The 23,725-nt window shown below is 40.6% G+C and overlaps 1 protein-coding gene across 1 annotated transcript in view; it reads left to right on the top strand.

Moving 5' to 3' along the window:
* Positions 1-1,088: 1,088 nt before the first annotated feature.
* The window catches only part of LOC114646367 (E3 ubiquitin-protein ligase SIAH2), a 28,176-nt gene continuing 5,539 nt past the window's right edge, over positions 1,089-23,725 (top strand). Inside the window, exon 1 of the mRNA XM_028794541.2 lies at positions 1,089-1,737. Coding sequence (XP_028650374.1) covers positions 1,372-1,737 — 366 coding nt within the window. The 5' untranslated portion in view covers positions 1,089-1,371. The remainder of the gene's footprint in view (positions 1,738-23,725) is intronic.

The raw sequence follows: 23,725 nt of genomic DNA on the forward strand, positions 1-23,725 counted from the left end.
ACCAGTAGTGACACTGACCGTAGCCAAATGCAAAACTAGTGAAAAAACAGTCAGAAAAGATGAGAAGGGAAAAATGTCAGTGGCCTCCACCTATTAAACCATTCATGTTTTGGGGGTCGTCTCATTGTTGCCCCTCTAGTGCACCTGTTGTTAATTTCATTAACACCAAAGCAGCTGAAAGTGATTAACAACCCCCTCTGCTAATTAACTAACCAGATCAATATCCCAGATGTTTCACTGACTTGATGCTATACTCTGATTAAAAAGTGTTCCTTTAATTTATTTGAGCAGTTTATTTTCAACACTTCACCTTTCCTTCTGTGTTTTGTCATTGACGTGTCTTAAGAACATGGTATGTAGTAAATTGACAGTTTTCTGTCTTCCAACACAATTAGAACTACACAGATTCACTCATTTGAACCCCACGGTTGCGAGGAGATACACGGACGCTCATGCACAACCACGCACGCCTCGATTTTTGAGACGGATATATTTTTTATATAAAAAAATTACTCAATATGTACTTTACCTGCAATTATTTTCTTAATAGCGTAATGAGAGAGATTTAAAATATGACGGAGATTAATCAGTTAATGAAACAAGGTAGGTTCCCTTGATGTAAATGAAGGGGATACACAATGTATTGAACACTTACTTTTTTGGATTTAAAAGTAGAAAAATCGCTCTTCAAAGTTATTACATAACATTCTGTTTTGCTCTAGCCTAAATGAACACTTCATAATTAAACTGTAATAATTGCTAACGTTTACATACATGCGATTTTCAAGGTTACCTTCATTAATGTCATTTCTACAAAAGTAAAGTCTACAATACCTATCACACAAAAATAAGCAAATATATTGCCCTTCAAAGTCTTCCGATTTCAACTAATTTCGCTATTATCTGTGTTCAATGTTCTTTCTGTTGTTTTCTTTCATTTATTCCATTTTTACTTTAATATTATTTTGCCGGCGAAAAACGGGTTTTATACGTTTCCGGGAGTCGCCGATGTTGTTCTTCCGTCTGAGTGGCAAGTGGGCGGGCCGGGTGGACACGTTGTGGGTGCGTGGCGTAAGCACGTTTAGCGCGTTTCTGACGTCATGGTTGCACTGTTCGAGAACAGGAGAGGGGAGGGGAATAATACTCACGAGTACAGAGGTCGCATTGGAAACAGGCATTTGGGAACGTCGCCTTGTATTCAGTTTGGCAAACGTCAGTTTGCTGCTTTGATTTATTCGCTGAAGGGGCTGATTAAGTAATAACGTCTTTCTGCGACTGGCAAGTGGGATATTTTCGGCTTTGTCTTCTGTTAACGTCGCTAACGACACCAAATCACAAGCTAGCGCGGTTCGATGGTTTATCCTGCCAGCGATGAGCCGCCCGTCCTCTACCGGACCCAGTGCGAGCAAAACGTGCAGTAAGCAGCAGCCGCATGCTCCTTCACCTGCAGCTCCGGCAACGATATCGGTTGGCCCGGGATCTTCTAGCATTCCGACTGCGGCCGCTATTATTTCGGGGCCGGGATCCCCGCAACACGAACTCACCTCCCTTTTTGAATGCCCAGTCTGTTTCGACTATGTGCTGCCGCCGATCCTGCAGTGCCACGCGGGACATCTTGTGTGCAATCAATGTCGCCAGAAGCTAACGTGCTGCCCAACGTGCAGGGGTGCTCTGACCCCCAGCATACGGAACCTGGCCATGGAGAAGGTGGCGTCTACCGTGCTTTTTCCGTGCAAGGTGGGTTCAAACGAGAAATTGCCGAATGAATCACGTTTGCTTTGTTGTACAGTATGACATCTGCCTTTGAAGTTTGAGGGAGAAGGACCGGTCATATTTCAAGATGGTTTAAAATTTGTAAATTGATTTGATATTCTCTGTCTTCTTACAAATCATATATTTAGAATAGTTCCATGTACAGTATACTTTGATTACGTCAAGAGTTGCATAATATATAATGGAGTCATTACACAGTAAAACCAGTGAAGCGTTATAAACACTAGTATTGAGACAAAAAGTTGTCGATTCTCCCATAGTTTGTACTACTGTAAATACCCCCAGGAACATTAAAATGAGACATTATTTTGTAAAAATCCAAATTTCCTCCAGGGGACAAATAAAGTTCTATTTTAGTTTGTTAATAATGTTCTGTGTGCCTGCCTGGCTTGTTGGCTGATCGACTGGAACAGTTGTGTCTGTAAAGTTGGAAGAATTGACCACCAGTTAATTGGTCCAAACCCCTTCAACTCAGAACTAGTCCGGCACTGATAATGGTGTTTGTTACATGGCCTTCCAAGATCAGTATTATTTAGGTTATCAAAAATGTATTACTTCCCATGGGCTCACCACCTATGGGAGGGGCCAAGGAGGTCAGGTGCAGTGTGAGTTGGGTGGTGGCCGAAGGCGGGGACCTTGGTGGTCGGATCCTCGGCTACAGAAGCTGGCTCTTGGGACGTGGAATGTCACCTCTCTGAAGGGGAAGGAACCTGAGCTAGTGCGCGAGGTTGAGAGGTTCCGGCTAGATATAGTCGGACTCACCTCGACGCACAGCTTGGACTCTGGAACCAATCTCCTTGAGAGGGGCTGGACTCTCTACCACTGTGGAGTTGCCCCCGGTGAGAGGCGCCGAGCGGGTGTGGGTATACTTATTGCCCCCCGACTTGGAGCCTGTTCATTGGGGTTTACCCCGGTGGACGAGAGGGTAGCCTCCCTCCGCCTTCAGGTGGGGGGACGGGTCCTAACTGTTGTTTGTGCGTATGCACCGAACAGCAGTTCAGAGTACCCACCCTTTTTGGAGTCCCTGGAGGGGGTGCTAGAGGGCATACCTTCTGGGGACTCCCTCGTTCTGCTGGGAGACTTCAATGTGCACGTGGGCAATGACAGTGAGACCTGGAAGGGCATGATTGGGAGGAATGGCCCCCCTGATCTGAACCCGAGCAGTGTTTTGTTATTGGACTTCTGTGCTCATCACGGATTGTCCATAACGAACACCATGTTCAAGCATAGGGGTGTTCATATGTGCACTTGGCACCAGGACACCCTAGGCCTCAGTTCGATGATCAACTTTGTGGTCGTGTCGTCGGACTTGCGGCCACATGTCTTGGACACTCGGGTGAAGAGAGGGGCGGAGCTGTCAACTGATCACCACCTGGTGGTGAGTTGGCTTCGATGGTGGGGGAGGATGCCGGTCAGGCCTGGTAGGCCCAAATGTGTTGTGAGGGTCTGCTGGGAACGTCTGGCAGAGCCCCCTGTCAGAAGTAGCTTCAACTCCCACCTCCAGCAGAACTTCGACCACATCCCGAGGGAGGTGGGGGACATTGAGTCCGAATGGGCCATGTTCCATGCTTCTATTGTTGAGGCAGCTGACCGGAGCTGTGCCTGTCGTGGCAGCAATCCCCAAACCCGTTGGTGGACACCTGCGGTGAGGGATGCCGTCAAGCTGAAGAAGGAGTCCTACAGGACCCTTTTGTCCAGTGGGACTCTGGAGGCAGCTGATAGGTACCGGCAGGCCAAGCAGAATGTGGCTTTGGTGGTTGCTGAGGCAAAAACTCGGGCATGGGAGGAGTTTGGGGAGGCCATGGAGAATGATTTTCGGACGGCTTCGAGGAGATTCTGGTCCACCATCCGGAGTCTCAGGAAGGGGAAGCAGTGCAGTGTCAACACTGTATATGGTGGGGATGGTGCGCTGCTGACCTCGACTCGGGACGTTGTGGTTCGGTGGGGGGAGTACTTCGAAGACCTCCTCAATCCCACTAACATGCCTTCCAATGAGGAAGCAGATCCTGGGGACTCAGAGGTGGGCTCCCCCATCTCTGGGACTGAGGTCACCGAGGTGGTCAAAAAACTCCTTGGTGGCAGGGCCCCGGGGGTGGATGAGATACGCCCAGAGTTCCTCAAGGCTCTGGATGTTGTAGGACTGTCTTGGTTGACACGCCTCTGCAACATCGCATGGACATCAGGGACAGTGCCTCTGGATTGGCAGACCGGGGTGGTGGTCCCCCTCTTTAAGAAAGGGGACCGGAGGGTGTGTTCCAACTACAGAGGGATCACACTCCTCAGCCTCCCTGGAAAAGTCTATTCGGGGGTCCTGGAGAGGAGGGTTCATCAGATAGTCGAGCCTCGGATTCAGGAGGAACAGTGTGGTTTTCGTCCTGGTCGCAGAACAATGGACCAGCTCTACATCCTTAGCAGGGTCCTGGAGGGTGCATGGGAGTTCGCCCAACCAGTCTACATGTGTTTTGTGGACTTGGAAAAGGCATTCGACCGTGTCCCTCAGGGAATCCTGTGGGGGATACTCCGAGAGTATGGGGTACCGGACCCCCTGATAAGGGCTGTACAGTCCCTGTACGATCGGTGCCAGAGCTTGGTCCGCATTGCCGGCAGTAAGTCGAACCCGTTTCCAGTGAGAGTTGGATTCCGCCAGGGCTGCCTTTTGTCACCAATTCTGTTCATAACTTTTATGAAAAGAATTTGTAGGCGCAGCCAGGGCGTTGAGGGGGTCCGGTTTGGTGGACTCAGGATTGGGTCAATGCTGTTTGCAGATGATGTTGTCCTGTTTGCTTCATCAGGCCGTGATCTTCAGCTCTGTCTGGATCGGTTCGCAGCCGAGTGTGAAGCGGCTGGGATGGGAATCAGCACCTCCAAATCCGAGACCATGGTCCTCAGCCGGAAAAGGGTGGTGTGCCCTCTCAGGGTTGGTAGCGAGATCCTGCCCCAAGTGGAGGAGTTCAAGTATCTCGGGGTCTTGTTCACGAGTGAGGGAAGAATGGAGCATGAGATCGACAGGTGGATCTGTGCGGCATCCGCAGACCTACATCGGCCTGTCGTGGTGAAAAAGGAGCTGAGCCACAAGGCAAAGCTCTCAATTTACCAGTTGATCTATGTTCCTACCCTCACCTATGGTCATGAGCTATGGGTAGTGACCGAAAGAACGAGATCGCGAATACAAGCGGCTGAAATGAGTTTCCTCCGCAGGGTGTCTGGGCTTTCCCTTAAAGATAGGGTGAGAAGCTCAGTCATCCGGGAGGGGCTCAGAGTAGAGCCGCTGCTCCTCCGCATCGAGAGGAGTCAGATGAGGTGGCTTGGGCATCTGATCAGGATGCCTCCTGGATGCCTCCCTGGTGAGGTGTTCCGGGCACGTCTAACCGAGAGGAGGTCCCAGGGAAGACCCAGGACACGCTGGAGGGACTGTGTCTCTCGGCTGGCCTGGGAACGCCTTGGGATTCTCCCAGAAGAGCTAGAAGAAGTGGCCGGGGAGAGGGAAGTCAGGGCATCTCTGCTCAATCTGCTGCCCCCGCGACCCGACCTCGGATAAGCGGAAGAGGATGGATGGATGGATGTATGGATGAAAAATATATTAAACAATGGTGCAGTTTCAATCTGTATAAAATGTGACAATGTTTCAAATCATTTTCAGTGAAACTGTTTCTGACGCAAAGCCCAGTTTAGGAAGATAAGTCACCCGTTTCAGATGTGCTTCTTTGTTAACTTTAGTTAAGGTAAAACCCGATTTACTTAATGAGAAACACCACTTTCATAACACATTTGTAATTTTTGTAGACCATAGCAGTATTTCATTTTTTTGGAATCTTGTCAGGTCACAAATATTGACAGCCCAGAGTATAGCTTTCTTCATTGACAAGTTTTGCATTGGGGAAATCAATTAATGTGAGTAGTTATAATATACCTGCTTTTAACAGAAAACCAGAAAGTCCACTGCAGATGGTGTTACCTGCATCAAACGTCCACTCTTTGAAAAGGGTGAGAGCTTCTGATTATTTGCATCTTTACAGGAGATGCAGATTGCAGAGTACATGAAATGTAAGACTTGTATTTCCACAGAATTGGTCATTACCTTTTGAAAAATGTATTCTAAAAATGTAACTTTGATTTGCAAATTGATCACTGAGGTTGGATGCAATGTGCTATGTTGCTATGTGTCTTTTTATTTTAGACACAAGAATGAACCTATATGCAGGTGCCTAAAACCAGTATGTCTCAAATGAGTGTTCTGTCACACAGACATCTGGTGTTTGCCTTTAGAGGTGGACTGTTATCAGTATTTGCTTTTCTTGAAGATGAGAGAAGAAAAGTTTACCCATAGATGATCCAAGTTAGCCTGAAAGCAATCTTAGATGCTATATTTGGGTGTAGAACTTTTTAAGGTTTAAGAAAAAAGCTGGGTGAGTGAATAGTTACCTTGTTGTCTAACGTCAACTATGGATCCCACAATTACATTCAGAGAGGATCTATAGAATAAGGAGGAGTTTCCAGGTTGCATACCTTTTAAAGGGAATTAAAGTATGCCTGGGACCTGTATGGGCATACAGCACAGAAGGAACATTTGTTGGTTTTGTCAGCAGCAGTGTTGAGATGATTTACAAAATAAAGGCTGTCATCTAATTTTTGTTCAGCTAGGGTAGTTAACTATTATCTCCATGTGAAGTATGAGACACCTAGGCTTTCAGGGCAGGCTACATACTATTACATGACTAGTGCAGTCTCAACAGTTAAATCATTTTGTTAAAAAAAAAGGCTTGCAATACTTTTAAAAATGATGACCAGTTAAACTTTTTTCCAGTACTTTCATTCTCGTTGTTATGGTCATACCTCCCAGTTGAAAGAAAAAAAAAAAACTTATTAATGAACATTTGTGTTGAAATCTGGCTGAAAACGACAGATTATTAAAAAAAAAAAATCATTATTTCATTTTCATCCTTTACAATTGACAATAGTACATGAATTTCCCCTTGGGATTAATAAAGTATCTAGCTAACTAGCTAGCTAGCCAGCCAGCCAGCCATGGATACTGATGACATCTACATTCACTTTTAAAGGAAACCCTGCAAGTAGATTTAGAAGGTTTTATGTAGGTATGCATTTTAAACATGTTGAACAGAGATTGACGGTATTGCATGTCGTGTGGTGTTGCAGTTTCAGAAATGGGAAATAGTTTTAATCCAGTCTTTCAAGTTGTAAGTACAAATTAAGAGACATAATGGTTGGGGTCCCAGCCAGAAGAGGCAACAGGATAAGATTTTCAAAACATGAGTGAATAAGTGCAGAAAGAACAGAACAGTAAATGAGTTGTCTCTATTAGGACAGTTTTGTACTCTTTGGCTGCTAGTTCCAAATAACATCTTGTAGTGTTAGTTGTTCTTTCATGTTGTGGGAGCAGAAGTGAAGTCATAAGGCATCTCCTCCACAGGGTTAGGGGCTGCGCATCACACTTAAGCTTCCCCAGGTGTCTCCCTAAACAAGACCCCGTAATTCCCACACCCGATTCGCAAGTTTGATAGTGCTCAAGTTAATGGGGTAAAACAGGGGTCCCCAACCACCGGTCCGCAACCTACTACCGGGCCGCAGCCGTCTGACAGCCGGGCCGCGAGAGAACTGCCGGCAACGGAGACTCACTCAGACTTTTCAGAACGCCTGGCCGGCGGGGCTTTGCAGCGGCGCAGAGAGAGGAGAGAGACCGAGGTGAGAGAGTATTACAACAAAGTATTTTTATGGTCCCGACAGTTTCCCCATATGACACGAGTCTATAGAAATCGCGTTACTACGAAGTACATTCAGCAGATGCTTTCATTACAACGAAGTGACCTTGAAATGCCTGAATGAATCATCCACAGAGCAGTTAGATCTGTGGTCGCAGTTCAGATGTGCACGTTTGCACAACGATCCCCAAACAGAAACATTGTAAAAAAAATTCTTTCTTCGAACTTTCCTCGTACTGTTTTTTTTTTTTTTTTTTTGCTGTTTTTGTTTTCTGTGGTTTTCAGTGATACCTTTTGCTTATTGCTTGTCAACATTTGAAAAACATCCATTGGAATTTAACTCATTGTCACCCTCCTATAGAAACGGCAGACACGAAAAAAACGATAACAGTGTTAATGTTTGTGATGTGCAGTCGGTTGGAATGGCAAATGCAAAGCATATGTCTTTGTTATATGCAAAAAAAGAAGACAAATCTCAGGTTGCAAACGTATGCGAACTGCTTAATAACTTAATTATAATAGAAATGTTATGTAAATTGTGTATAAAACTGCCCCCCCGGACCGGTCCGTGGAAAATTTTGCATCTAATAAAGTGGTCCTTGCTGTCAAAAAGGTTGGGGACCACTGGGGTAAAAGACAAGTTGCAGTAAATGTCAGCAAAATGTCTTAAACAAAAATTAAATTGCAATTGAATGATTTTTAAGGCCCATGAATCAGTATTTGGTAAATATATTTGTGGCAGCAGTTATTTATTTATTTATTTTTTTTGTTTTTATTGTTGCGGACAGTATTTTTCAGTTTTCCTCTAATAATTAATATTATTGAGATTATTTGACCCAAAATAAGTTATTCAGTATATCTCAGTATGTTCTAAACACATCTTAAAGATTGACTAGATGATATATGAAATGATATGAAATATCAGAAAAGGAAGCATTTTCTTTTTAAATTTGACAATTTCATGAATAGCTTTGCCTCAAAGAAACTGCTCAAACACCATGTTTTTTCCATCTGTGTTTGTTATTTATCTCCTCCACATATATTTAAGTTTCAATTTTATTGTGTTCAACACTTTGCCTGCTTTACTGGCATCTGTTTCTGCCAGTCTGTTGTAGGTGCCAGGGAGGAAAAACAGGCATCCTGGCCAGAATAAAGGATGTATTCATACCTGCCCAGAAGGCCATACTGTAATGCATGGACTGGGTGAATTCACTGTATCTGGTGTAGTTCATTCCCCAGTGTAATAGTTAGCAGTGTTCCTCAGGGTTCAATCCGATTAGGATACCTGCAGGTTGACATAGGAGTTGAAAACGCAGCCTTGTCATGGTCTTTGGTTACCCCAGAGGGCGCTGCTAGGTGAGGACTGCCCAGGTTTTTGCATGACCTGGAAGTGCTCCAGACAACTTGGGCATGACACCGGAAACAATTCCCTGCTCGAATTTTAAAGAAAGCCCGCCACCTCACTTAATCAGTTTTGGGAGGCAGAGGGCAACACTCTTGGAAGTGGAAGGAGAGAATTTGTATTTGTGTATTGTGGCTGATGTTCTTGTAAAGGAGGTGTTAGAGGTGAATAAAAACCTTTTTATTTGAACCTGAATTGTGTTTGGGCATTATTGTGTCTGTGGTTTGGGGCTAAATGGTACCCACTTGTGGTTACACAGTATACATTGCTCTTTCGCCTCCTCTCTCTGTTTTTGAATGTTTTATTATTTACATATGATTTTTGAAAATATCTATTGGTTCCAAATTATGGATTTCCATATACATGCCTTTCTTGTCTGTAACAGTCTATATCATGTGTGCAGGTAATTATAACATTCTGAAGCACAGTAAGTACTACATTTGTAGTCGGGCAGCTCATGTTTTGCAACTGTTGTTCTTAACAGTTTTTTGAATCTCATTCTCTATGGAATAAACATATACTTTACAGGGTTGGCACTAGGGCTGCAACTAATGATTATTTTGGTAGTAGACTAATCGTTCAATTTATTTTTCGATTAGTCGCGATTATTTCATGCCTGACTGTTTTGATGCCTGCGACCTGTGGTTGCACATCCTGTTCTGGACTCCAGTGCATGTCTTACCTCATCTGCTCACGTCTGTCCACCTGTGAATGTCACCCTGATGTCTCTGCATTAACACGATTAAAATTAATAATAATCAAATTAAAATAACAACCAGTGAAACATATGAATTTGAAAATAATCAGATGTTTTATATTAGTGTCATCATCACAATAATAAAAAAAAAAAAAAATTAAACGATACAAACTAATGTGCACATAGTCTGTAAACAAAAAAAGTGCATTTAACTTAACCAAAAATGGCCACTAGTGTGTCTTAAAGTCCAAAATTTTAAATAAAGCTTTAAATTCAAATAAAATAAAACAATAATGTACGGTTTATAAAAGATTCAGTTCATATATTCCTGATTGCAGTGCAGGAACATGAGCATTTCGACATGCTCTGGTGTGAGGCTGGCTCTCTTCTTTGAGACAATGTTCCCAGCTGCTGAGAAGAGACGCTCAGAGGGAGTAGAGGTAGCAGGAATACACGAGTGATTTTGCAGACAGAGAAAGATGTTTTAATTAGAGACGGCCTTAGGAGTACGCGGGGCCTTGGGCGAGTGTCATATGCAGGGCCGAGAGCCATAAGTGTAGGCTATATACCGTACCACCACGCTCATGAGCTTGTCCGCCTCTAATGCTGTACACCTTATTTTTGTTAAAAAACATGGTGCCTTATGTAGGTACCATTGGTCATTTGATTATATTACGTATTGTAATTGTTCTTATATTGGTTTAGTGGCCTTTAGCCAACTTAATTAATGATTCAGAAACATTTTGCATGCAAAATTAACAAAGTAGATAACAGTCATTTCTGCCGAACCCGCTGGAGTTGGCAAATTTATTTAATTATGGAGAACCAGAACACTTGTAATAAAACAAACACTTACCAAACAGCTGCTTTGACAGTCACAGACGGAACTCCACTTTTCTGGCTTTTCGCTGAGCAAAATCGTTGATAAGATCCTCGTAGTCCAATGTTGAGGCAAGTTCCTTTTCGATTGACAAAATAGCTAAACTGCACAGTCTGTTTTGCGACATTGTTGACCGTAGATAATTTTTGATAAGTTTCAACTTTGAAAAGCTTCTTTCCGCACTCGCAATGGTCACAGGAATTAGAAGAAATCATGTGCCATATTTCAGTCTATAACGGATTTGAATGTCTTGCAGAGGCCCCGCATATTTGTATGATGAGCTGACGGTGACAAAAGAATCTCCTATCGCGGGGCCCCCTCAGGCGTGGGGCCTGGGGCGATTTCCCTAGTCGCCACCCCCAAAGGTCGCCTCTGGTTTTAATCATAACACTCTGAAGGAAAAGTGTTGTAGTTTATCACATCATGTACTATATTATGCCAAAATAAAAAAATAACGGACTAAAATATGTAACAAGCTAATTACTGATATACTCCAAAACACAAGTTACCTGACGTTAGTTAGAGATGGTTTACTATTCATATGAACTCAAATATTATAAGAAAAAAGAAGAAAAAAAACTAGGACGGCTCAGCTACTCCTATTTACTCGTTTACTATAGCTCCAAACACGATAGCAAACATAACTGAAATTATTGTCACTTAACCCTTAAACCGCCATTTACCACAGCAATTTGCCAGCACGCCAGAGTGGAGTATATTAGGAAAAGTACATTTGTTGAACGCCGCAACCGGCTAGAGTCGGTTTTCAGTGCAATTTGGAAGCACGCCGAAGCCAAGTATATGCGGTGACATACACTTAATTAAACTCCGCAACCGGCTAAAATTGTTTCTCTGTGCACTTTGCCAGCACGCCAGAGCCGAGTGTATTTGGCGATGTATATTCATTGAATGCTGCAACTGGCTATAGTCTTGTCTCAGTGTAATTTGCCAGCATGCAGGGGGGCGAGTATATTCGGCGACGTACATTCATTGAATCCTGCAACCGCTATATTTGCTTCACAGAGCAATTTGCCAGCACAGCGGAGCTGATCAGTCAGTGCCGTATATTCTTTGAGCAGCCAGCTCACAACCACTGCCGGCCCCGGCAGAACTGCAGCCCCACTGTCTCTGGGATTCAGCCGCTGCACTAGACGAGCCTGCAATCATCAGCGTTTACCTCTGTGTGTTTGCGTGCAGCCAGTTCAAGTGCAGTTGGCTCGGTGATTTGCTGAATTTCATCAATGGCTTCAGTTGCACCTTGAACATATAATAAGAGATCATTGTAGTGTTTTTTTTTTGTTTTTTTTTTATAGTTTTTACAGTTTGTTTGCAGTGTGTAAAATGATCAGTGTTGCAGTAATTGTGATGCTCTTTGCATGAAAAAAAATGTGTTCCATTACAATTTCACATTTACTTTGTGAATTGTGACGTTTAATTAAAGTGCAGCTAAAAAGTATTTGGCATCCAGGAGTGCATTAACCCCCAAGTATGTGTCAGTTTAAGGGTTAACTATCATTGTCGAAACCTTGATATACACATTATAGTACAAACATCAACGTTAACACGTGACACTAACTTTACTTGCTAAAACTTACCCGTCAAGTGATGGCAGCATCACAGCTCCAGGATGCTTGCGTTTCAGATGCTCATGCATCGCTGTGGTGCTGCCATGAAAAGAAAGCTCTGGTTTACATAATCTGCATTCAGCTTTTTTTTCTTTTTCGGTGAAGTGCTCCCACACTTTAGAAAGTTTCTGTCTCAATTTTTTTCCATCTCCTTCCCCCTCCTCTATCGGATTCGCCATTGCAACCACGTTTATTTTTCTCTACATTCTTCTTCTCCTCAGACGTTCTTCTTCATTGGCAGGACTGCGTGCAGTCTTGACATACAGTAACAAATGATACTGCCCCCAGACGTTCATTTAGTGCATTGCAGTTACAAAAACCAATGTGGTTCTTTGTGACTGGAGCCTCTATCGAAGGTTCTGTTTATGATGCATCGACAATAAAAAATCCACGTCGACGATTGTTTGTTGTCGATTACATCGACTAATCGTTGCAGCCCTAGTTGGCACCAGGGAAAAATCTGAAAGGAGTGGTTGAAATTTTGAAAAGGGCATTAATATTTCAGTGGAAACTAAGCCATTTCAAGCAAAACTTTACTTTCACATTAAATCACAATTAATAGTGAAGTAATATCTTTCTGTTAAAGTTTGGCTTTATAAAAATCACACATTTTCATTTCATTGATATTTTATTATCTTATACTAATAATTGCCCAAAAAAGTGATATGGTTGTATATCTGACTTCCTCCACTAATTTTAACCGATGTAAAGATCACCATGATGTGGTGTTTATAAATGTTAATGTAAAATTAATGTGTGATACTCAAAATATTATAGATGCTCTGATTGATCAGTTGCTGATCTAAATCATCAGATTTTCATTAAAAAAGACTTCATTGGTGATTGGTAAATTGTTAACTGAGCCAATGCGCATCTTTGTATTAAAAAAAAAAAAGGCTACAGCCTTTATTCCCATTTGTAGCATTTCAGTACAGAGAGTAGAGATGGAGTGAATTATTCGTTAGTGTAGTTATCTGATCACTTACAATGTATGAGTATTTTTAGTGCACAAGTTAAGTGTGTTTTGCAGTATGGTAAGTCGCTGCAGCTGTTGTCTCCTTCCACCAGCTGCTTGTCTACTTATACGGAATGCAACAGCACAGTGACTGTTCTCTGAAACTTGGCTGGATGGCTTCTTCATAAGTATTGACCTGTTTTATCTCTAGATGTTAATACTGCTTGAACTGTCTTCCCAAGTGAAACCAAACCATGTACCAACAGCAGAGCTAATCCTACCAGTTTTCAACTCTTCTTCTTCTGGCAACATACAGGAGAGAGTAGGGTGAAATGACACCTTTTATTGGCTAACTAAATAGATTACAAATGCGGCTAAGGCCTCTTCATCAGGCAAGGTGTAACAAAGAAACTGAAAAATACTCTAGCTTATATTGGGAGAGCAAAGTGATTTTTTTCTTTCATCTTAACCTTTTTGTTCAAATGTTAGCAAAATTAATAAACCTTAGATGAATTAACCCTTAAAGAAGAGAACAATGAACTAATAAAATGTACAGATAAGATAACCATCACTAGAGAAAGTCCTGTAAGGTTTTTTTTTTTGAAGTGCGTTGTCTGTAAGACAGGCCTCTGATGTAGTCAGTTGGTCAATCAGTCCGTTACTCCACATATCTGGTCATAAAACTCTTGTCTCTATTCAGACCGTTTTGTAGAGTATTGAATTTAAGCATAAGTTTGTATTCCCATTCTCTCCGCTCCTGTTGGGTCTTGAAATTACCCAGAAGCACAATGACCCCCAGATCCTTTATGCTGTGGCCATTACTGTTAAAGTGTGCTGCCACCGGGAGATCAACACTGTTCTGATTGATATGAAATCTATGTGAGTTCATTCGCTGGCACAGTGTCTGACCAGTTTCCCCTACATACAGTCGAGTGTTGGGGCACCTTATGCACATGATTAGGTAGACTACATTAGCAGATTTGCATGTGAACAAACCCTTTATTTTATGCTCCTGCTGGCAATGTGGTATAACTACCTGATCTGTCGTGTAGATATGTGCACAGGTGCCACACCTTTTCTGTAGGCAGGGAGATGTGCCACTTGCTGCTGAGGCATACATAGAGTTTTGGACAATCAGTTGCTTGAGGTTGCCATAGATGTGCTTAGAAAAGGCACTGGAAATTTTGAAGATTTTATTTAACATTTAGAAGAAGTTTTAGAAGTGCTGACTATTATAAAATTGGTTTTTGCATACTGATTTTTCTTAAATATCAAATCAAAATTTTGATACATTTTCCCGGCCCTAATTATAATCCAGTTGAAACTTTCAATTTTGTTTAATTTTATACAAGACCTGTACTGTGTTCTTGAGTCTTCTTTATGTTGTAAGTTTTACAGTATATGGTTTGCTCCAAGCATGAGGCCTGGCATTTAGACCAGAAAATTCCTGTTTTGTTTTATTTAACCACAAAACATTTTTCACATGCATTACTTAATGCTATCTGTGTGGCACTTTTTGTTGTAGTGTTTCTACCATTCACAATTTTGAAACTGTAGCTCTTTTTCATGGATTTGTCTTGGTATCATTTCAGACTTTACTGTAAATTAAAAGTGGGGGTAAGTTATTATATTTAAATATAGTAGGTGATCCCAGGTTGTTGGGAGATTTGAGTCATTGAAGTCAGCTGAGGTAGGCAAGGCTCAAAAAAGATTTATCTCAGAAAACTGATTTATGGCAGGAGATATCTGTGTGGTAAATTTTCAAGTCTTTAGCTTGGAAAAAAAACAAAGCTGTGCATGAAGAGCAAACAAATTCTGTTTTTACATAAAGAGAAGTCATAAAGACAACAAAATTCTTTTTTGCTGTTGTGCCTAGTAAAGTACATTCCACAACATACATTCCCCCGTGCATTTCAAAAAATGTTTTAGTACAATAATAAATAAAACATAAATGTTATACAGCCGTACTTTAGTACTGACTTATTAAGTGGTAGTATCTGGCAAGGTTCAGAAGTGAAGCATATGCTCCCATGAGACAGCTTATTAACTGTTCCATAGTGCCATCTCTCTGGCTATCTCATGGTAGCTCCTTTGTTTGTAGGAGTTGCCTGATGTGGGTCATGTTTGCATACACTTTAAATTTTGTGATTGTGGAGTGAGCTGTACTGACTTGAAAAATGACACATAAATGTAGAAGAATAAAAAGTATGGAAATTCAGAGTTGCGACCATTTATGAGGAAACAGATTTCTCCTCTTCCTCCATTTCTTTCTTTCACTCACATCAAATGGGATTATAAACTATACTATTTGTGCTACCGTCTAAGACAGGCTGAAACTTAAGTTATCAGCGTCGACTTCCATGTTAACATTTGCAGTGCACCATGCAATACATATATATCTGTTATGTGCCATTCAGAATGGATTCCATAAAAGCAGTGTTAATATTTTAATGCAGAATCTATTAGAACAACAAAGGCAATGCATTTTATTGCTAAAATTGTTTGTCATTCCAAAAGGTGGCACACCACAAAGATGTAGGGAATGGATGAACACACAGACCGCTGCACAGAAACTTGACCTTTTATTGAGATGGATTATGAATTCTGAGAAGGAATGTCAGTGTTTATATTATCATGCAAATGCATTTTTAAATAAACAACATTACTATGCCTAGAAATCCTGCAAATGCATGTGAAGCACATTTCAGGTTTTCCTATTTAAGTATGCAAAAGATGATTCTAGTTCATCAGATATGACATTTTCTCTTTTAATGTATAGTGCCTTAAAAAGGTCTTCAGGCACCAATATTCCTAAAGAATAAAATATTCTACAGGGATATTTTGTTCTCCGTAATTGTCATTTCAAAACATTGAAACTGAAAATTAAAATAAATGCTGTCTGTGAAAATATTTATTTATGGGAGCTTTGTGAGACCAGTGTGACATCACAGAGCTGTAGAAACCATGTTGGATTGTGATTTTACTACCACATAATGTGCTACCTGCCATATTTTGCATCACAAATGCACAGAAACTTTCACACATGCATACTGTAAGTGTACTCCACTTCATGCTTTGCAGTACTGCTCAGTCTTCTTTGCGCATGAAAAAATAGTTTACAGAGTATATCATACATGTGTATGTAATGTCATTACCCAGTTGGTGTTCCAGCTGGATTTCCATTTTGCATGCGTTTATTTAATTAAAAGGAAAAAAACTCACAGTATTTTAATTTGGGGGTACATTAGCTGACCGTAATGAGAATATTATGAAAATACTTTGTTGTTCTACTTTGATTCATTGAACATTGCCTTTTCAAACCTGGATAAAGTATGTGATGCTTCTTGCTGTGTAGCGCAGATTGGGGGAGTGACTGGAGCAGTCCCCCAAGCATATAACGCTGATCCCTTGCATTACAGGCTGTGTGGGTATTAGACATATTGATAGGAGATAGGAATAGGCAGAGAGAGAGATAAAAGACTCTGAGTAGAATTTTATGTCAGGGAGGCACGGCAGTACTGGTGTTAGCACTGCTTCCTCACAGCTCAGGTCAGTCAAGCCTGATTTCTGACAGCCTTAGTAAATCTAGACATCACTTGAATAGAACCATTCCAGCATTGTGAAGTTGGCTAAATGGTTACAACAAGCAAAACACCATCCCTCAATCAAAATGAATTACAGAACAACTGAGAAAGTTCCTAAAAATATAAATCAGTAAAGGGATATAAAGCAGTCTCTCAAACTGTCAGACTCCAGTGAACAACCACGTAAGCCAACATCTCTAAATGTAGAAAACCTGGAACAGTGGTAAATCTGTCCAGATGCAGCCAGCCTTGCAAAATTACTTAAAAAAAGGATGCATAGAAAAATGCAACAGGGTAAGTCATAGAAGAACCCATGTGAACGTCTAAGGAACTGTAGGATATTCTCATCTTAGTTAATGTCAGCATTTCTTGATTGTACCATTAGAGAGAGTGACAATAGGCAAAAATGGTATCCATGTGAGAGTTGCAAGGCGAACACTACTGGTAAACAAGAGGAACATACAGTAAAGGCAAACATTTGCCAAAAAACACATTGATTACTCCAGCTACTTTTGGAGTAATGTTCTGTGGATTGATGGTTGGTGAACTATTTTCCTTCAATAAATCAAATGATAATGTAAAAACTATGTACAGTGATCCCTTGCTATATCGCGCTTCGCCTTTCGCGGCTTCACTCCATCGCGGATTTTATATGTAAGCATATTTAAATATATATCGCGGATTTTTTGCTGGTTCGCAGATTTCTGCGGACAATGGATCTTTTAATTTCTGGTACATGCTTCCTCAGTTGGTTTGCCCAGTTGATTTCATACAAGGGACGCTATTGGCAGATGGCTGAGAAGCTAGATTGCTTACTTTTCTCTCTCTTGCGCTGACTTTCTCTGATCCTGACGTATGGGGATTGAGCAGGGGGGCTGTTCGCACACCTAGACATACGGACGCTCGTCTAAAAATGCTGAAAGATTATCTTCACATTGCTATCTTTTGTGCAGCTGCTTCCTGAAACGACATGCTGCACGGTGCTTCGCATACTTAAAAGCTTGAAGGGCACGTATTGATTTTTGACTGAAAAACAAACTGTCTCTCTCTCTCTCTCTCTCTCTCTCTCCCTCTCTCTCCCTGCTCCTGACGGAGGGGGTGTGAGCTGCCGCCTTCAACAGCTTTGTGCCGCGGTGCTTCGCATACTTAAAAGCCAAACAGCCCTATTGATTTGTTTGCTAGAGATTGTTTTCTCTATCTATGTGACATTCTGTGCTCCTGACACGCACTCCTTTGAAGAGGAAGATATGTTTGCATTCTTTTAATTGTGAGACAGAACTGTCATCTCTGTCTTGTCATGGAGCACAGTTTAAACTTTTGAAAAAGAGACAAATGTTTGTTTGCAGTGTTTGAATAACGTTCCTGTCTCTCTACAACCTCCTGTGTTTCTGCGCAAATCTGTGACCCAAGCATGACAATATAAAAATAACCATATAAACATATGGTTTCTACTTCGCGGATTTTCTTATTTCGCGGGTGGCTCTGGAACGCAACCCCCGCAATGGAGGAGGGATTACTGTATTGTGTTAACTCTGGTTGTCTTTTGTATTATACTAAATTTGGTTGGATATTAGTAAACTTTTAAGAATAAGCAAAAATTGAGGTAATCGGAAAGGGTCAAATACTTTTTCACATCACTGTGTTGGACTTATCTTAAAAGAAGAGTTAAAGTAATGCATATAGCTTGAACAGGCCACTAAGTCCTTTCAGAAGACCTGAATGTTCCCCAATCAATAGTAAGCTGAGCTGTTAGCAAATTCGGTAATTCAGTACTGTTGCTGCTTTCCCTAGTTGTGGGCATACTGCAGAGATCACAGCAAGAGCGCAGTGCTGCTGAAAAAGAATCCTAGGGTAACATTTTATAGGTCTGCAGAAATCTGTTAAATTCACCGAAGTCTCCATTCTTATGTCTTAACCCTAAAGTAGTAGGGTTGGAGAAGGAGTCAAGGGAAGGAAAATGTCCAAGGGAGAATCCTAGGCTAATCATAGTAAGGCCTCACTCGGAAACAGCATCCAGATGCAATGGTCCTAACCTGGAGAGGCTGGAATTGGAACTGGGTAGTGGACCAAAGGTGACTAAAAGGCCCATTCAAGCTGATCATCCATTGAAGCCCAGCCGGGTCCAACGACAGATCTTTCTAGTATGCACTCGGACACCATAACTCACTTGCATGGGGAGGTGATGCCAGTACCGGAAAAGGGACCAAAGATGAACTACAAGCCCATTCAGACAGGTCAGCCATTGGAGCCCAAACCGGGAGACAACACCTCTTTCATAAACACATCACAAAAAGGGAAATGACGATTCCGGTTGAAGTATACACACCAAGGCTACACAGCCACATGTGTATGGAAAGCAACGGAGTCCTGCTCCTTTTAACACCAATCCCAACCCCAGCACAACACTAAACTTAACCAGGGAACATCAGAAACAACAAAAAAATTGTGTCCCTAAACTTAAAAATGTTGCAAAAATAGACCCTAATCTTAAAATAGACATTTCTAATCCCCCAGTCGATCTTAGCCCTAACTTGGTAGCAAATAAATAGACCCCAAGCTCAAACATTAGAGGAACAAGAGAAAGTCGACACATTTGGTCCCCTAGTCCGATTTAAAAAAAACGGACAAACAGGACACATTAATACTTTCCGAAAAAATATAGACTGGTTCCAGAAAAAATGCTCCTCCTATTGGGCGATTTTAATCTAAGATTCCGGAACATAGGTATAATCAAGTTCTGAAGAAGGGGCCAGAGTTGCCTTGAAACCTTGTATATTGTAATCTTTTAGTTGGCCACTAAAAGGTGTTATTTTGCTTGACTTTTCACTACATCCATTATTGCTAACATGTTACAACACCCTGGTACTACAAACAGTTCTTTAGCATTTTTCATTATGAAATATTCAAGTACATGAGGATAAACACATGCAAAAGAAGTCAAAATGACGTATTCATTTAAAGTCGGGAATAATCCAGCTATAGCTTCACAAATGAATTTTAACTTGAGTAACTTCTGGTAGAACTTTAATTTACCAAGACAGTACAAGTAAAACTTGTATTCATACGCAAGGTGTTCCAAGTGTTTTTGGAAATATTAATGCACACAATAAATATCTATATAAAAATATAGTTAACTTACACAGATCAGCTTTAAAGTTGGCATCTTTTAGGGATGTGAATGAAAACTCTTTAACCTTTCAAGGAAGAAAAAAACAGATCAACACCTTCCCATATTCTTTACAGAGAAAATAGTGTTACAGTTAGCATTGACTTGCAAGTTAACAAAGAATACAGAAGAATCGAGTGCTAAAATGAAGCGACCTCTGAAGACCCAGGAAAAACTGATTGTGGAACCCTCCTTCACCAGTCGTCCTCGTTTCATGTCCTTCAGTGACACATACAAGGAGAACTTGTTATACAATATGTTTTCCCACATTGACACCTTTTATAACACAGGCATGGAAGCAACTCTATAAAGCTGCAAGCAAACAAAGGAGACAGATAGCGTACTCTAGTAAGATTAAGATACGGGAGTGTGTAATATGGATACGGTAAGAAAAAAAAAGTGTCAGGCTGGTAGTGTGCAGAGTGGTATCTTGTTTGCTACTTTAGTTTTGGAAAAAAATTGTGAGGTTTTAAAGTATTGCATGTAAACCCAAATGCTTGAGCTCTTAGAATTTTTTCTCTGTTTGTACTAGAGCCATGTCAGAGGTCATGGCTCTCCAACTGTAAGCATCTAGGAGCTTGTGAGTGCTTTTCAAGTTGTTTCAATACTTTAGTTGCCTTTTTTTATTAATTGGATTGTACAATTTTATATTCTAGTGACTTAATGTGACCACAGTCAAGACTTCTGCAGTGTTTTTCCATGTATTGACATCACTGCTGTTTTAAATGCCTTTTAGTAGTGTGCAAGAGAGTTGCTTCATTTCAGAGTATGCTTTACAGTAGGAGTGGGTGATAAACCAGTGGACCCAGTATGCCAGATTCAGTTGTCCTTGTGGTATTGTTGTTGTTAAAAAGCATTGTATGCTAAAAATTAGTACAAACAGTTGTGTACCCATTTAAATGTAAAACAAACAATATGTGCAAAAGAAAACAAGAAATGTGAACTGTGTGTAACATGCCTACCTCTAAAAGAGTATTACCCTAAGTCAGGGGTCCTCAATCACGGTCCTAGAGGGCCGCAGTGGGTGCAGGTTTTTGATCCAACCCAACTGCTTAATAAGAAGCACTTATTGCTTAAGTAACACTTCTGCTTCATTTTGGTTGTCTCGCTCGTTAAGGTTTTCAATCCTTATTGCTTATTTTATTCTTAAACAGCCGTATTCTTGGTTTTTAATTGCTCCTAATTAGCAGTAACATGCAAATGACATGCAGCATTTCTCCATTTAGCTTGTTACCATTTACACCTCAGTGTGTATTTATCATGCACTATTGGGTTTAATTAAATACTTGGAAAGAAAGTGAAGGATTGAGAATTACTCCTCCATTTTAGCCTTCAAAACATTTGGATGATATCCTTAGATAGGGGAAGAAAATCTAGGATATGAGAATGACCTGACATAGCAGAGTTAAAGCAACTAACAACCCATGATATTAAATTATTGGCAAGAATTAATTACTAATTAAGCAACCGGGTTAGAACAAAAACCTGCAGCCACTGCGACCCTCCAGGACTGTGATTGAGGACCCTTGGTGTAGATCAGGGGTAGGCAATGTCGGTCCTGGTGAGCCGCAGTGGCTACAGGTTTTCATTCCAACCCAATTGCTTAATTAGAAACCAATCATTGCCAATCTCAGACCTTATTTAATTTTATGGCTTGTTAGTCTGTGCAATGTAAGGCTGTTATATCGTAGATTTTTTTTCCTTTCCAAGGATATCATCCAAATGATATGAAGCCTAAAACAGATCATTTTCAGTCTGTCACATTTTTCTATTAAGTGTTTTATTAAATCAAACCGTGCATGATGAACACACACAGATGTAATTGGAAAAAAGCTAGCTGGAGAACTGCTGGCTGCTTTGTCTTTTACATCTTATTGCTAATAAGGAGCAATTAAAACACTGAATGCAGCAGTTTAAGATTGAAATAAGCAATTAAGGTTGGAGAACCTTAACAAGCGAGACCAGTAAAATGAAGCATCAAAATGTCACTTAAGCAATATGTGCTTCATCAGCAATAATTGAGTTCTCGTTAAGGAACTGGGTTGGAACAATAATCTGCACATACTGCGGCTCACCAGGACCGACGTTGCCTACCCCTGCCCTAAGTGATGTGCACTTCACCCTGAGTGGTTAGTTGATGCAAATAGGGAGAAAGGAGAGTAAGAAAACTTGGTGAGAGAGCAAGAAGCTGTACTTCTATCAGTTCAAGAGAATCAAAATACGTTTGAAGAGAGTGTGTGTTTTTCATTTCCATATTAAAAAAACAGATCTTGCACTTGAGGACTATGTACAGTGGAACCTCGGGTCACAACCATAATTCGTTCCAAAACTCTGGTCGTAACCCAATTTGGTCGTGACCCAAAGTAATTTCCCCCATAGGATTGTATGTAAATACAATTAATCCATTCCAGACCATACAAACTGTATGTAAATATATTTTTTTTAAAGATTTTTAAGCACAAAAATAGTTAATTATACCATAGAATGCACAGCATAATAGTAAACTAAATGTAAAAACATTGAATAACACAGAGAAAACCTTGAACAGACAAACGTAACATTGCAAGATTTCACGCTATAGCCTTACGAACCGCTCGCCATAAACACTTTTTTTTTTTAATGAGTTTTAAGCACAGGGAGAAACATGAACGTTTGACAAATCCGTAATTTAATAAACAACCAAGAAAAGTAACATTGCAACAATGCACGCTACGAACCGATCGCTGTAAACAGAAGTGAAGTGGAGATTAAAATCCAATAGAAAAAAGTCTTCATTAAATACAACAAGGTTAAAACAATGCTCGAATCAGTCTCTTTAAAAACAAGCCCGGTGCATTCTTTAACTGCCTTCTCGGCCTTATGCAGCCAGCCCTCTCTCTCTCGATGCACAGGGAGAGACTGAACACGTGTGGAAATCATCGGCGTGAACGAACTGAAAGGGGAACTGGCTTGTTCGTCACCCGAATGTGTGGCCGTGAACAAATGCAAAGGTTTGGCAAAATTTTTGGTCATAACCCAATTTGTACGTGGTCGAGATGTTAGTGACCCGAGGTTCCACTGTAATTATTTTGACTCCTTTCATGCAGCAGATATTCCTGATTCACATCACAGTCCACATGACCTTTCAGCCTTTATAAGAATGTATCAGAGTTGTTGCATGCGGTGCCAAAACCAGTGAAATTTCATAATGCTCAATACCTATTTGATTGATACCATGGCAAAAACAGAAATCCCTTTCACTGGCTTTTTAATTAAAAGTAACTTGCATTATTCAAGTGGACAATCTTGTGCCTTTTTTGTAACAGAATATAAAATAAATAGTAATAGTAAATTTAAATTAGTGGTATAGCAATCAAGTAGTTGCACAGCTAACATTAAATTAAAACCTTGCATTATAATTTGATATTTAAAAGTGTGATAGACATGGGAATTCTTCCAGTGTAACAACAAGGTGGGGGGTGTTAATATTGTAGGGAGATTTCAACATAGGATTTATAAAGAATTAACATCATCATAGACTACTGGATTTTTTAATATGTGTATATTCTGATTTAATCTCTGACATTTTCCCCAAATATAATTGAAAAACACTTCTTAAAATCAGTAAAAATAAAAACATTTATTATATCTCATTGTTGAATTGTAAATATAATTCAGGATTTTTTCATTTAAACAAACTCTTTAAAGCTGTTTTTTTTTTTTTTTTTAATATATTTTTAAAGTCTGGTTTGTCAGATAATACCTCTTTAAGGTTTGTAACATTTGCTATTGTAAGATTTATATTTGCATCATTAGCTGTTAAAAAAATTTACTAAGGAGTAATATTTAATAGATGAGTCAAATTGATTCGAATTTCAGGAGTCACAGCCTCCTTGTGCTTTAATCATTCTGTTTGTTACATTTTCCCCAACTTCAAGGCTTCC

This window comes from Erpetoichthys calabaricus, chromosome 2, assembly GCF_900747795.2.
Source record: "Erpetoichthys calabaricus chromosome 2, fErpCal1.3, whole genome shotgun sequence".
Lineage (NCBI taxonomy): Eukaryota > Metazoa > Chordata > Cladistia > Polypteriformes > Polypteridae > Erpetoichthys > Erpetoichthys calabaricus.